Raw genomic sequence first — 17,202 nt, forward strand, 5'->3', positions numbered from 1 at the left:
AACTCATGTACCAAAACAATACAAGACTATTATGCCGCCAATGCGTAGCAATCCTCAGATATTTTATATGAACTATTTTAAATGTATCATTTTACCTAGTTTGTGTGTATTGTTGCTAAATGTAAATTTATTCTCTTGCTTGGTTTTACATAAGGCTGATGATGACATTGAAAATATGTCAAAACCGGTACCTTTAATAATTAAGTTGTTGTAATATAATTTATGTGCAACAGTTTTGTATGTATTGACAGGATGGATTCCATTATATTAAATTACTTTTGGGGTGCATAATATGGCGATCTTCACTTGTAGTGGTCAGACATGGCCACCAGGAACCTTGACGACGAGTATTTCCGCCCTCACGTTCCCATGCTGTCCAACATTGGACCACTGTTACATCTGGATATTGCACGATTTGACCAGCTGGCCAAATGGAGACCCACAGTGAAGCCCCTTTCCAACTCTGTCATGTGCTGATAACACTGCATTGCATGAGTACTGGCATCTCCATGTCCTTCACAATGTTTTTTTCTTTTTTTTGGCGTCGCACTGACACAGATAGGTCTTTTGGCGACGACTTCACAATGATCACTCAACCTCTGACTCTGTTCACACCCCTTAGATACCCTACCAGGTGTGGTAACAACACTAAACACGAACAACAATAATGCATTTTGGAAGCCGTTCTACCTGTCACGGAGCATTGCAACTGTAATCATTTAATCATCATCATCATTCTTTCATGTATTAGTCCTATAGAAGAACTGTTATGGTCTATACAAATGATTTGCATTTTCACGCCATGTCTTCCTGGGGCATCCAAGAGATCTCTTCCCACCGGGGCAGTAGTTTATGACTGCTTTAGGGATCCTGCTTCTGTCCATCCTGTTTAGGTGTTCTAGCCATTTTCTCTGGTATTCATAGATCTATTCCAATACAGGTCTGCTTTTAAGATCATTCAGCACTTTTGTATTTCTTTTGTGTTCCCAATGGCTCCTGCTGTCGCTGCATGTATTTCATTTCAGCTGTAATTATACTTCCCTCATCACATAGCTGTGTGAGAACTAACCTTGTGTGAGAACTAACCTTGCTGCAGCATGCCAGGAAGCTTACTCTATGGAGAGGAGTTGACAAATGAAGCAGGTTTGCGGGTAGAGGTAGTTGGGAGAGGGAAGGAAAGGAAGGGAGGGGCTTGGAAAAGAAATGCCTACAGGGGAAGTGTTGGGGGCGGATCTGGAGGGCTATGCGGTGGGGCCGTACAGCAAGGTAGGGTGTTATGTAATGCGTGGAAGATCGAACACTTTCTCATAAACTCAACATCTTTAAGAACCGTAATAAGAAAGTCGTAAAGAACCTTGGGTTTTTTGGAAATTTAATTTAAGTTTAAATTGGGGTTGAAAAACTGATTGAGGCGTATGAAGCAATTTTTGGTGATGTCTAGGGGAGGGCCTTTTTCTAATGTTCTGAGAATCTCCAAGTCTTGGTCTATGGTGGTAAAAGTATGTTTCGCATCATGCATATGTTGGCCCACTGCCGAAAACCTATTGTATCTAATAGCATTGACGTATTCTATGTATCTGATTTTGAAGTTTCGTCCGGTCTGTCCTAACGCACGTGGAATTGCAGTTATTGCAACTGACCCTGACCTCAAGGAGGTGTTATTTTTGTTTATTGTGTTAGTGAAGGTGAAAGAAGAATTTGTAGGGTACAAAAAGTTAAAGATGACACACACGAAATTCTAGGTGTAAGGCTCATTTCTAAAGATAATAGGCAACTTGATATCTTTGGAGTGTACAGACCGGGAAAGCGTAGTACTGACACGGATTTAGAATTATTTGATAAGATAGTCAGCTATGTGGGAAATGACATGGAAAGAAATGTTGTCAACTCCTCTCCATAGAGTAAACTTCCAGGCATGCTGCGGCAAGGTGAGTTCTCTATACCTATGCTTCGTTTGACTTGCCTTTTATAGAACTCCACATTAAAATCAGCTTTTTGTTTTCTCTAGGTTTCACGTTGTGCTTGAATTGAGGAACCTCGGTCCTACATATCATCCTAGGACCTACATGTACACTAAAAACCACCTTCCGACGCCCATAGCACAACTTTAAGATAAGAAGACTATGCCACCAACAGTGCTAGATTATTCCTCAGTGCCGTATTTCTTTATGAATAAGATTTTAACATGTTCACAAAGTTTTATCATACCAAAGCACAACTTTACATAAAGTGCCTCAACTCATGTACCAAAACAATACAAGACTCCGCCAACACGTAGCAATCCTCAGATATTTTATATGAACTATTTTAAATGTGTCATTATACAAATTTTACCTAGTTTGTGTGTATTGTTGCTATATGTAAACTTATTCTCTTGCTTGGTTTTACATAAGGCTGATGACGACATTGAAAACATGTCGAAACCGGTACCTTTATAATAATTAAAATGTTGTAATATAATTTATGTGCTACAGTTTTGTATGTATTGAAAAGGTGGATTCCATTATATTAAATTACTTTTGTGATTCTCAGTTCAATACAGAACGGCCATGAAGTTTTACACTTTAGATATTATGCACCAAGCATATCGTAACCCCTTTGCATCCGCCTGAGAAGAAATAATGGACTCCCTGCAACATTCTGTGTCATCCAGCACCATTGGTCAGAGACTAGCAGCAGGCGGACTAGAGAATTGCTGTCTCATGCATAGACTGCCGGTAAAAACACAGCACAAACGGCTGCGTTCTGAGTGGTGCCGTGACCGGGAAGCATGGACTGCTCCTGAATGGCATCGCATTGTGTTCAGTGATGAATCGTGGCTCTGCACTACCCCGGGAGACCATCGTCTGCGATTATGACACGACCTGGGGGGAGAGGTCCCATTATTTTAATGTTTTGGAAAGGCACATGGGTGTCATGGTGTGGGGAGCCATTGGATATAACTTCAAGTCATGGCTGGTAGTGATTGAGGGAGTGCTGACGGCACAACGGTATGTCATGGACATCCTGGATCCTCTCGTGTGACGCTTCCGTGGTGCCACTTTTCAACAGGACAATGCTCGTTCACACACAACACGTGTCTCCATGAACTGTCTGCACGATGTTGAGGTACTCGGATGTCAGTGCCAGTATCCAGCCCTTCCCAACGAAATCAGTGCATGTATCCAGGCCAGAGTGGGTGCAACATCATACTAATGCGTGGGCTCGTACTGCTAAGTTCTTAGTAAATTTGACTTTATTTTGTAATCACTGAAATAACATCAAATACCATCTCAACACGTGAATTTTCATTTTGTTTTCTCTTCCCCTTCTGAGTGCTTCAATTTTTTTGTCAGGTAGTGTAATTTACCAACAAAATATTTGATAAATTTCCAAGTTTTTTGATATCATTTAAAAAAGAACTAGGTAAACAACTGGTAGGGAATATGCCACCTGTGTAACAGCCCAAAGTGGAGATCAGTGATGACCATCATGCCTAACATCAATCACACTCAAGTTGGGGAGTTTTCATTATAATGGCAGACATTCACTCTCCACTTGCATTTTTACATCCTCAGTGGTTTTCCCAACTGAACTCCTGCAAATTAGACAGCAGTCTCTGTGTTTTCATTTCTACTTTGCCATCCAAATATTTCACAGTAAATTTTAAGTATATTTACTGCAATCATTTACATGAGCCTCCTCTAGTCTCCTCCTTAATGCAGAGAGGGTGAGAAAATAACCAATATTAAAAGCTATAGTACATACCTCAGTTTCAGACTTGAGATTGCTGAGAACAGAGCGACGATTTCTCAGCTGGTCTATGGCTTTGTAGTATTCAGTTTCCAATTCCTTTTTCTCCTGGAACTCTGGACCTGAGAACAGATGGGGGGTGGTGGTAGTGATTATTGTTTTAAGAGGAAGTACAACTAGACAACACTAATCAGAGGGAAAAATCAAGGTTTAGATCAGCAGGATCCTACAATGCACCCATGGTCTGATTCCAGAAGTAATTATTGCTCAGTTAGATGAGTATTGTTCTGTATTTGAACATATTCCTTTAGGCAACGAGACAATTCAAAAATGCATAATTGAAGTTCCTTGAAAGCCTCTTCAACGAGGGATAGCTGGAACAAGTTACTTTAATGGGATATCTAGATACGTCTCTGAGCTGTCAGAAAGTGTAGAAACTCTAGATCTTATTGTGAGTTCTATACACTATGCACTCAGGTGGTGGTGGTGATTATTGTTTTACAAGGAAGTACAACTGTGCAACTAATAAAAAGCATCCCCCCCCCCCTCCAAGAAAATAACAAACAGGCAATGCAACTAGTAATATATAATACTAGCTGATGTGCCTGTGCTTCGCTACGGAATTCTACATTGTACAGAGATGCCAACTTTCAAGAAAGGTAATTCGTAATGCAGCCGTTAGGGCGGGGGGGGGGGGGGGGCGGTCGCAGATTCCCCCCCCCCCCCGTAATCTTACTAACTTACATATCATTTAATTTAAAGCTTGTAGTTCCTGTTTGGTAAACGTACACTGGTGACATGCTTTTTCTTTTCATATCATGTGCATCCTCTGCACTAACAGAGCACTTAACAGTTCAGAGTTCATATTAGCACGAAATTCAGTCTTGTTCTTCTTCATCGTGCGCATCCGAAACATCGCGGCTGCACACACTACAAAACACGTGTGAATGAGATTTTGAGGAATGCATTAAACAAGGCCATTCTTCCGAGTATACCTCCCTAAATTTTTCAACTATATTTATTACTAGCGTCACTAATCGCGGTAACGTAATCACACGTATTTTCCTACACAAGAAATCGCTTCATTATTTCATTATTTCGCATTTCGTAACACACGATTAGCATATATCCTAGAAGAGCAATATATGTAAATTTGGCAACCAAAATCGCAATAAATACATCTTCAACAGTCACGCACACAGTATTCACAATTAAACGGAGTTTGTCACCACTTTACCGCCAAAACAAAGACAAAAGAACTCGCATACTTGCATGGAAGTCTGATTATGTGACGAACAAAGACAACTCCGCAAGATATACCACTTCACAGGTGCCTATATTTCCGGAACTGGAAGCACACACTGCGTTCGGCGCGTGAAAACTCGAAATATTCTTAAACGAGGGACAGGAAAGGGGTATAAATTATTACTGAGAAATCCGAAAATAATATTCTGAGAATTCAAGCCACCTTGTGTATCCTTTTGAACACTTCATACACTTAGATTTAAAAATCAACAAAAAATCGTAATTTGTAGTGTGTGATTCGTAAAGGCGTAATTATGATGGGTAATTCGTAATTATTACGATTAAATCGTAATAGTTGGCATCTCTGCATTGTATACAGTATTCTAAGTTAGGTAGTGTACATGTTGTGAGTAATATTGTATTAAATTGCATAGCTCTTAACATTACTCCAGAAACACGACATCTTTTCTCGTGTAAAGACTGGGTTAGGGAATTTTCATTGTAATGGTAGGCCTTCTTGCCTACCATCAGTCACACTCAAGTTGGGGAGTTTTCATTATAATGGCAGACATTCACTCTCCATCTGCCTTTTTATATCCTCAGTGATTTTCCCAACTGAAATCAAAAGTCATTACAATGGCATCAGTAGGAATGTCGTGATTAAAAGCAATGCTATCATATGAAATACACAATCAAATGAAAACCACACATTTTCTCACTTTTAACGATCAAAACTATCAAAACTATGCTGTTGATCTAACAGTCCAGAGTTCTAGAGCTGGAATGACCAGGCCGCAGACAGCCGTTAAGTGTGCACACAGCTCATTCCAATCAGTGCCTCAGAATAGGGATCGAACAGCTAGAATACTATGATGAACAAGTGTGTTATTTACCATCAGTATCAGAAAATGTACGAACCAGAGGAATGGAACGCTAAAGAAGAAAGTTATCCAATTTCCCCATTATTTCCTGCCAATATTCAGGCAGGCTGTTATACTCTGTAGGCTATGTAGCAGTAATCCCATCTATTGAAGATGAGTGGCAGTAGAAGAGACAAAGAACATCACACCAAACAATGGTCAATGTAATGTAATTGTTGATCAATTTTATAAGCTTTTGATATTGTAGGCCTTCACATTTAGTTTTCTACCAAATCTGAACTATCACTTGTATCAAAGTCGGGAGGGTTAAATTGAATAAAATATAAATGATCGGAAATTATATTCTATAATTGTTATGTAGTACTTTTGATAGGACCAATAAAATAGGCATTTTAAAATTAAATTTTAGGTGCCTTCCTCTAAACTACCATTTCATCTATGTTGAATAAAATTATTTATTGCCTAGACTGTAGTTTCTTATACCCCGACTCTACACACCGATTTTCATTAAATCCTGTTTACCCATTTTTTTATAGCTCGGCACTGATATGGACTTAGCAACAAAAATACAAATTCACGAGTATATCTGTTATCATAGCCGGTACGGTAAAAATATATAAGACACAAATGATCAGAAATTTAATTCCATATATCTTTAGTTATGCAATATTTATCGGCAGGACTACTAATAACATAAATAGTTGAGAATTAAATTTTAGGTCTTCCCCAAAACTACCATATCACTAAGTGTGAATAAAATGTTTTACAGACTAGATTATAGTACCTCATTCCCCGACTTTACATACTGATTTTCATTAAATTCTCTTTGGCCATTTTCTCGTAATGCACGTGCACACATACATACATACATACAGACAGACATAAATGATGTAAAATTAAAAAGTGCATACCATTCTTTTTAAATTCTGAGCAATGTACAAAAAAACTCATATTATATATATATATATATATATATAGATAGATAGATAGATAAGTTTTTCAATCTTGATTGTTAATGAAATATGGGAGAGATAAATGATCAGTAGATGAACCAGGAGGATCTAAGGAATGCTGGAAACACAGCAGAAATGGTCACCCTATGTATTGCTGATACAAGGGTAAGCAACATTTAAATGTTTGAGAAGTACTCACTGTTCTGATCAACAGTCGCCAGGTTTTTCCTGTAGGTGTCATTTGCAGCATTGACAACCTTGAGGGTGTTCTCCATGGCCAGGATCTCTTTCTCAGTTCGACGGATCTTCGTGTCCAGTTCGTCTCCCTGTTCTTGTAGCATGTACTTCTCCTGGGCACTCTACAGCACATTACATTACCATATACTGCAGTCAGGAAAATCAGTAAGTAATCAGTAATCTGTAAGTAAGTAGTAATCAGTAAGAGCAATTATTAATGACATTTTGTGTGGTTAAGGAAACAAATTGGGAACTGTGATTTACTAGGTAAGAACCCATTCGTAGTACATACATCAGTGGTCGAAAGAAATTCAGTATAACCTTCCTCAGTAAGGGAATGATAAACACAATGAAATTTGTTTTGTTAAAATAATGAATCGTTTGCTATCAGAATAAAATATATACAGTTGAAACCGTTTACTGCGACATCACTTTTAACGTAATTTAACAAATTGACAGTAATTATTGTTCCACGTTATTGATACAATAAGTTGTGTGCCTTAAGTTTCCACATTAGTAGTAGTACATGCTTTGTTTTATGATAAACATCATCAGCTACAGATATTTTTGTTTAGGTAAAAACATTAAATGTGCAAAGACATAGTCTTCTCAAAATGATCTTAAAAATGTACCTGATGACTTAAAAATATTGGAAAAAGGTAATGATTGGCTAAGGAGGAGGAGGTGAAAGAGGGAACTTAAAAACAATTACTAACTACGAATTTCAAAAACTTATGTAAACTGTGACAGTTTGTCATAATGTTCATCTTAAAGGTCTTTATATACACTTGTACACCATGATCAATAAAAACGAGGGTAAAATGTGTCTTCTTATTGCGTTATGTTTTTTAAAAACTCATTAGCAGATACGTTAAAATCTCAAACCTGACGAGACTCGTAGTGTTTCTTTGTAGAAAAACATGACCAGCTATAAGTATGGGGTCTTCCATAACCGAATGGTCACTTTGATGTATATATTTTGCAATTGTGAGCTCAAAATGAAAGTGTCCCAAGATTCATTTGCTAGTTTTGCGGTCTCCCCGCCACTAATACGGCTTTACACTTAGTGAAGTAAGTGTGAGCAAAATCTAATGGTCCTGTCTATATCCTATATAAACAACGTATTTAAAATATCGCTTAGTACAACATCGCTTATTATGACACATCGTTTAAAACAATGTATTACCAAACTCAATAGCTGCAGTCGCTTAAGTGCAGCCAGTATCCAGAATTCAGCAACCGGTTAAAAAAAAACAAAAAAAAAAAAAAGCAGCATATTTTGATCACCTTTTTGGAGAAATGTATTGACTATAACATCCACTGTTGTTTTTTGTTTGTTACATATTTGGGGATTGTTGACAACAATGTAAAGCTTATTTTCAAACTCCTGTTTTCAGTAGATTTCAATTCGGTCTGTTCAAGATCCTTTTTAACCTCAAGATCTAATATAGTGATTTCAAAGCTTGCAGCAAGAGTGCTCAAGAACATCACACTGCTTATGATCTTTACAAAAAATTATCTTCATGGAAAAGTGTTAAATTTCACTTGTATCCTTCAGTTCTTTTAACACTCACAGCAAGAGTGTAAAAAGTACATGAACTTAATTGTTCACTTCTTCATGAAAGTGTTCTATGTGTTACAGTCATCCTTTAATGTGGTTTTTTGTGTGTTTGTGTGTTGATAATTGTATAGGCCTACTTCTTGCCATGTTTTTCTATCAGCTGATGATGACATAAATATGTGTCGAAACCGGTCCCAAACCAAATTAAACATGTTGTGACTTAAGTTTGTATAACGGTTTATCATATTATCATTGTATTGAATAGGTGGAACCTCTCTCTTTTTAACATTGTGATTCTCGGTTCAATATGGACCAATTATGAAGTTTTTAACTTTAAATAATGTTGGTAAAATAGTCAAGGCAAACATAACTGTGAAGATGTCGCAAAAGAAAGGGAAGTGTTTAATATTGGAGAAAAGTCACATAAAATATGGCGATTACAAAATGGGGAAACAAATGTCAGCATTGCGAAGGAATTGTGTGCATCACACTCAACGATTTCTACAATTTGGAAGGATGGAGAGAACATCTCATTTATTAGCCAAGACCGTGTGTGACATTATTGATCAATTTACATTGTTGCTACTTCCTTCCTCACTTTTTTATTTTATATTTTGCTGACATATTATTGCTGTACGTTCTGTGTAAACATTAAAAGAAAAATTCTTCTCAGTTTCACTCCACAAATACTCTACTGTATTGCAAATACAATACTTATTTCACATATATATTTTGAAGTTTTAACTTATTCTGTTAAATAACCACGTAAGTGTGCAGTCTAAAAAACTTACAAATATCACATTTTTAACAACAACAAATAAAAAATTATTGGTTCGTGTGACTATCACCTATAACGACCGTTAATTGGCGGTCCCTTTTGGAGTCGTCATAACCAATTTCGACTCTATATATATACAGCATTGCAATGCATCTTGAATCTTTAGAGTGACCAAATCTAGTACTAATAGTATTAGTTTTCATGTCAATTGTGTGTTTTTACATTTGTTTAGTTATTAGATGTATTACATTAAGGCTGAAAATGGCCAGCCAAGGCCGAAACTAGTCCCTATTTTAGTAATGTAATTCAATAATACTGCATAATATGTTATTGAAAAAGGTGGACCATACAACATTAATTTAATAATCATTATGAGGGACCTGAAAAATTAGCATCCATTTGTTTCAAAATTAGCATCCATTTTTCCAAAATTAGCATCTATTTACAAAGTTAAAATAATCGCATGGTATTATTAATTTTAACGATTCCAAGTTTATGAAGTGCAATTATTGTCCTTGGTTCAGACACAATACAAATTAATTGTTCAAACGAAAGCATTGTCAGTACTTCGGCATTGCTTTTTTTTTCAAACTGCACCGTCTGTGTAAAACCACTGCGTTGTAATGAGACAACACGCGCTCGCTATCTACATTGTTCGTTGGGGTCCACAACAACTCAAGACAGTACAGTATTTAGCAAATATGCTGAACTCTGTCTGAATTGCAGTTAATGCAAACATGACATAATATTTTTCACTTTATTTGATCTGGGTTTGAATTGCATGTTTCAGAGAGCAGTAACCAGACCAGATATCGTTTCGTGAGAGATCTGTTATTCCAAACAATTTCTCAAGCTCATCTAATTTATCAGTGTTATTCAAAATTATATTTTTTGGATACAAAGCTTGGGAAATTGATACAAAATACTTAATGGTTGGGGTCCTTAGCTTTCAATGTGGCTAGCTTGCACTGTGAAGAATGAGCAGCTCTGACAAATGTGTCTCTACATGCAGCCTGCTGTAGAGGAGTGAGCTTAATCAAAGCATCATCAGTTGCCGCAGAAAAATTCCTCTCACAAATGAAGGTAAAACTGGCGTCAAGGTTATGCAGTTTGGGGTAATGGAGATGAGAGGTAGGATACAGAGACCCTTCAAATTCAGTAAGGAGGTCAACCAATCCAGCTGCATGATCTGTGACAGAAACTATGTGGGAGTGAAGCCTATTCACTTCTCGGTCACTCAGATCGGTCAGGTACTTAATACCACAGTTGTTGATGTCTTTCATGTCAGACATCTTGAAAATTGTAACAACATCATTAAAGTAAGCACTCAAATAGAAGACAGCCTAAAACCAGCTATTCCATCGGGTTCTGGCAGGTGCAGGATAAAGCTCTACTTCCTTTGAAGCACCATACTTCGATGTTAAGAATCGTAAATAATTATATTTTCGTTATCTTGTGTTTAAAAATGCAGGCTTTACCATCGCAACCACATGATTTAAATCTGTCATCACTGCAACCCAACTATTGCCAACCAAGCTGATCTTATGTGCCCAGCACTGTACATGCATTAAATGATCCCCTATGAACACACTTAATGTTTCATAACACCGGGTCATGTACGGGACACTGTCACTAACAAACACTTTAACTGAATCAGATAGTACACTATAACTGCGCAGAGCTTCTAAAACAGCACGAGAGCAGTTTGTAGCATTTCCTGCATCAAGATAGTTCACAGAAACAATATGCACCTCTCTTTTCGATCTGGCTGGGATTTGGAATATGATGATTGCAGTCTGTGGTGGAACGGAGAACTGGAAATAAGCATTGTGTTTTGTGAAATTATATTATTGAGTATGGAAAAGTAAACTATTTACCTTTTATTTTAGGAAACCTCAAGAATAGATTTTAAGACTCACAAACTTTTGAAAATTATTGATTGTAGTATTTCTTAATACACTATGTTGTTTTACCATTTTATTTTTTGAACAGATCAAGATATTATCTGGAACTGTAAATAAACATTGCAAGATGCAAGAATTATTTTTGAAGTGATTTTTTGTATTTAAATTTTATGTAGTGCGAAGAAAATACATTCTGGACGTTTTAATGTAACTTTGAAAAATTATTTGAAAATTATTGTATGAAGAAGAAGAAGAATAACGGAAGGTATTATCGTTGTATAGTCCAGCTCCATGGCTAAATGGTTAGCTGGTTAGCATGCTGGCCTTTGGTCACAGGGGTCCCGGGTTCGATTCCCGGCAGGGTCGGGAATTTTAACCATAATTGGTTCATTTCTCTGGCACGGGGACTGAGTGTGTGTGTCGTCTTCATCATCATTTCAGCCTCATCACGACGCGCAGGATGCCTACGGGCGTCAAATCAAAAGACCTGCACCTGGCGAGCCGAACTTGTCCTCGGACACTCCTGGGACTAAAAGCCATACGCCATTTCATTTTTCATCGTTGTATATTCTGTTTGTCAAGAATTGTAATATTGTGCTTTAAACACGTGCGGTACATAACTTTTGGAACTGTAGGTACTGCATGTGGAGAGTTTCGGTGATGCAATTTCTCTTGCTTCAGCAAGTTAGGAAATGAGCGTATATGGTCATGTAACTGGATTGGTCGGAATAACGACCTTTCCAATTGGCAAAAAATGGGAATCTAGTGGAATTTGTGTCCTATTGGTTGTTTGTGATCGGGCCATTTCCGGCCTTCTGCCGGCTTTGCAAGTGTGATGCGAGTTATTGGCGTCTTATCAATCTGACCTCTCTCGTGAGCGCTTCCCCTTGGGCAACTCTTCCCTTTTCTTGGTAAGTGCTATTTCTATGCTTTTCTGATTATGTTTGATTTTATTTAATTCCTTCTAGTGTTACGGTATTTTCTTGTTTAATGTAACTTTCAATGTTTTAAATTCAACATGTCTGAGTTTGCCCTAGATTCCCGTCATCACTAATTTCACTTTCTGAATGACACTGTTTTCTGCAGACATTTACCTGCAGTTTGTTTTTGACAAGACATTGTAATTCAGTATCACCTTACTATATTAAACCATGTGTTTTACACATTTACTTAAGTATCCTGATTATGTCTTGATTTTGGTTTTGTGAATCCATATCTTTTGTTAAAGTCTATTTAAACATCCTTGGTTTTAATATGTTAAGTATCTGCTAATCTGCAATTCTTTTATCTTTTTTTTTTTTTTTTTTTTTTTAAGTTGTATTTTGTTCATTTTAATAATATTATGAGTTTCGAGGTGGATGATCATGAGCCTTTTCTTCCCCTTAACATCATACCTTCCTGCAGACCATAAAAGGGCTCCTGCACATTCCACACTCGGCTCCTGTCCTTAGTTGTCGTTTATTAGACCTGTAAGTTGTTTCCCTTGCATTTGGTTCAATTTTACGTGTTGATAAGTTAACTGTCACGTTTCCAAGCTTAGATGTGAAATCAGCGCTACATTGAAATTTTCCTATTTTCCCTATTCATATTTTTGAGTGTCAATGTTATTTTTCTACTTTCCCAACTTATTATTATTTATGTGTATGCGTTCGATTGAGGCTACAATGATAAAAACACAACGGCCCATTCTATCTGTAGTTTCATCACAGAGTACGTTGATGTGCTTCCCCACTAGAGCCTCTGCTGTTCTTTTCTGGTGGTCAGATGCTGCTTCTAGAAAGGAAGAAAGACCTCAAATTATAACAAAATAATTTAAAATTACTGGATCAATTGGGTATATCGCACTCAAATTCGGTATCCTTCAATTTTGCGCATGGTTTCGATGTCGTAATACCTAAACCGTACCTGATCAATGAAATTGTAGCTTACCCGGTAAATATACTTCATGTGGAGTTCTCACACATGGCAGCTCTTCATTTGAAAACTCAGAAATCCAGGCTCTTAGCTCTTTGCTTTCCAGCTTTTCCAGAGGTATATATTTGCTTTGGCAAATACTGAAACTGTGCGTTTCGAGAAGTTATCTCTGGAAATTTTTCGTCATTTACAACTATCTAACTGTGTAAGCACAGAAGATTGCTTTCTTTGAGACGTGCTAGCAGCAGGGGTTGAACTTTCGTTATTGCGTCGCTTACCCACCTGTTTTTCACATTTAACATGTTTCACAATGCTATCTTTTTTTATCCCACCCAATTCGGCAATTATAATACTTGCAAAACACTGTCGCTGAATCTGTGATCTTTTCTACCTTTAAAAGCACTGATCAAGCTTACTCGTCTACTAATGTCATTTGATGCTAACTCACCACCGACCGCTCGGAACATACCACTTAAATAAGAACATTAATTTAAAATGAATACTTTCATGGCCCAGTACTTGTAGACATGATAGGGGCTTTTGGAATTATGCCGTGTCAGGAAAACAAGGTGAAACTCTTTACGTTTCACAGAGAACTTTGCTCCGTGTCTTCAGAAGAAATCTGGACCGTTCACGAGGAAGACTTCTACAATAATGAGGGTTTGAATTTAAGAATGCTTTACTTTTTTTTTTTTTTTTTTTTTTTTTTGCTAGTGGCTTTACATCGCACCAACACAGATAGGTATTATGGCGATGATGGGATAGGAAAGGGCTAGGAATGGGAAGGAAGCAGCCATGGCCTTAATAAAGGTACAGCTCCAGCATTTGCCTGGTGTGAAATTGGGAAACCACGGAAAACCATCTTCAGGGCTGCCGACAGTGGGATTCAAACCCACTATCTCCTGGATGCAAGCTCACAGCTGCGTGGCCCTATCCGCACGGCCAACTCGCCCGGTAAAATGCTTTACTATTGGAGCTGTAGTGGTACACTTATTTGTCAGCAGGTGGCTAGCTGTATGCTGGCACAGCACTTCAAACAGGAGCTGACGACAACATTAAGCTCAAATTAAGATGTTCTATCACACCATGAGTATGTGAGAAGTAACAGAGAAGACATCAGATGAATCAGGGACAAAGTGGTAGAAGAAATAAATAGAAACTAATAAAATATAATGCAAAGAAAGACACCAGAATAGAATAGAACAGAGCTGAAGAATGGAAAGAAAGTATATGGAGAAAAACCAGAGGAGATGTGAGATGGTGCGAGACAGGGGGGCGGGGGATAACCAGTGTACATACGTTAAGAAAGTATGACATTTAACCCATACCACATAGCTTGGAATGAACCAACTGGTGATGACAAATGTACAAATTTGTTCGAAGTTCCCTGCGAAATATAAAGCGTTTCACCTTGTTTTCTTGATGTGGCGTAAGCCCAAAACCCCATATCATGTCTACAACATTAATTTAGTATACTAGTCCACCTTATCAATATACCTCACTTTACAAGTGAAAATACATTTATTCTTGAATTATTTAAGCATAATTTGGTACATGTTTCATCTTCTGGAGCATCTCAATAAAATATCTAATTAAAACACTGTAATGTCATTGTCCAATTACTTAATTACTAATAAGTACATGCCCTTTCAAGGATATTAAAAAAACATTTTTGTCTGTATAAGCATCTGTTCTGTTCTACCACTTTCTTGGAATAAATTTAAAATTACATGTTAAAAAGAACATTATAACATAATCCTCCTTTCTAAAAATGTTGATTGAAGGACCTCCCTACATAAGGGCTATGCAGGAGGAGGAGGAGGAAGTATTTCCCTTTTTTGGCTGTGAGTGTATATCAACTGAAACTGTTTCAAATACAGGATGATTGGTAAGACTTGATCAAGGAAGTTTGGATTGAAACACTTAACAATAAGCAATTTCAGACCTAGAAAGAGACCTTAGGGTCATCATTCTAGCCTCCTCAACCAAACCAAAGCCCATGGTGCAACAGCCCCAAAGGGCCATGGCCTACCAAGTGACCGCTGTTCAGCCCGAAGGCCTACAGATTATGAGGTGTCATGTGGTCAGCACGATGAATCCTCTTGGCCGTTATTCTTGGCTTCCTAGACCGGGGCCGCCATCTCACCAACAGACAGCTCCTCAATTATAATCACATAGGCTGAGTGGACCTTGAACCAGCCCTCAGATCCAGGTAAAAATCCCTGACCTGGCCACGGATCAAACCTGAGGCCTCCGGGTAAGAGGCACACATGCTACCCCTACACCGCGGGGCCTCTGCCTCTTAAGTAGGAATAAATTGCTCACCTTGATCTTGATGTGCGATATGGACACTTGTTCGCCGTCCTCATCTGTCCCTAGTGAACTCACAGCTATGTCGTGCTTCTTTTGCAGCTGAGATATCTTGATGCGTCGCTCCATGATCTCCCTATTCAGCCGTGACTTCTCCTCGTTCAATGCACGCTTCTGAGCTTTGAGCATGTCGGTGTGGACACTGATTTCAACCTGGCGCTCCTTCATAGCCTGAAAATCAAAACAGCAACATTTTCAAAACAATTGATACCAATTCTTAGATAATGGAAAGAACAAACCAAAAGAAACAGGAAGAACAAATCAGATCATATACCTTAAATAAGTCCATAACCACTATTTTCTCAGTCACATAAAACCTATCTGTACTGGAAAGGAACAAACTGTAACAGAGTTTCCATGGCTCACAGAGGAACAGGAAGCACTGAGTTGAATGGGCAAACAAGAAACTTATGTGTAAAAATTGCTTTAACACCCATGACTGTATCATATACACTGTTGGCTGTGCATTTGTAGTCTATGAGAATGATGTTGAAATATTTACAGCTCAGTATAAATTTTCTCCCAACTGCTCAATTTTTCAGGCAGAACTTTGGGCCTTAAAGTGTGCATTACAATGGTGTAAAACTAACAACAAAAGAGTATGTATCTTCAGTGATTCACAAGCTGTACTGAACTCAGTAAATGATAAATATGACTTAAATTCAATAGCCTGTCAATATCAGAGCAATAGCTCAGGAGTGTTCCCACATCTGTAAATCTTGGATTAGAGGTCACACTGGGTTTACTGGTAATGAAAAAGCAGACTCATTAGCTAAATCAGCTGCTACATCTCCTTTGAATATTGCATACCATGAATCTCCAATCAAAAGAAAAATCAGGCAATATATTTTAAATCACTGGAATATTTTATGGACATGTACTGTAGTTTGAAAGGATCTGTTATGCGAGAAATATTTCTTCCAGAAGTTCAAATAGACTATTGTGTAAAGCATTAGTGCTGAACTTTGTTTTAACTCAATTTTTAACTGGTCATAGATAATTTAGATCTCATTTGGAACGCTTTAAACTTAACGTTACAGATGGCTGGCTACTTATGCTTTTGTGGATCAGTTCAGACAGTGAATCATTCGATATTTGAGTGTCCAGTATCCGAAATGAGAAGATATTTTTTATAATGTCACCTGAATGGTTGTAACCTGTATCGTGTACTCAAGAGACAATGTTGTTATGTGCATTTTCTCACGTTCATTAACAACATACTTTGTAAACTAAATTTATAAGAATACTCTTTGTTATGATTTTAAACTATAACCCTAATATACCTTTGGTAAAATAGGGTTCCTGTATTGTTTTTGGAAATTAAATGATGATGATGATGATGATGATGATGATGATGATGATGATAAAGCTCTAATGCTTTACACAATAGTTGCTTTACACAATAGTGACTCAACCATCTGAGCACTCAGACCAGTAAAATTTGAGAAAGAGACCATGTCTCTATTATTACACTTCCGAACATGAGTCACAACCCATTTCACAAAACAAGATCAGCCCCATAATGGGCTACTGATACAGTCTTTCAATTTACCTTATTGTGTTAAAAAACACAGCTTTAGCTTACTTACTAAAGTTACCCTTCAAGAAATTTGTATACAGACACCAA

The 17,202-nt window shown here is 37.6% G+C and overlaps 1 protein-coding gene across 1 annotated transcript in view; it reads right to left on the minus strand.

Annotated features, from left to right (window-relative positions):
* LOC136885784 (coiled-coil domain-containing protein 39) overlaps positions 1-17,202 on the minus strand; it is a 137,938-nt gene that overhangs the window by 51,811 nt on the left and 68,925 nt on the right. The window contains exons 11-13 of the mRNA XM_067158520.2: positions 15,531-15,746; positions 7,011-7,170; positions 3,748-3,854 (exon numbers count right to left, since the gene is read on the minus strand). Of these exons, the coding sequence (XP_067014621.2) occupies positions 3,748-3,854; positions 7,011-7,170; positions 15,531-15,746 (483 nt within the window). The remainder of the gene's footprint in view (positions 1-3,747; positions 3,855-7,010; positions 7,171-15,530; positions 15,747-17,202) is intronic.

Source organism: Anabrus simplex, chromosome 14, assembly GCF_040414725.1.
Source record: "Anabrus simplex isolate iqAnaSimp1 chromosome 14, ASM4041472v1, whole genome shotgun sequence".
Classification (NCBI taxonomy): domain Eukaryota; kingdom Metazoa; phylum Arthropoda; class Insecta; order Orthoptera; family Tettigoniidae; genus Anabrus; species Anabrus simplex.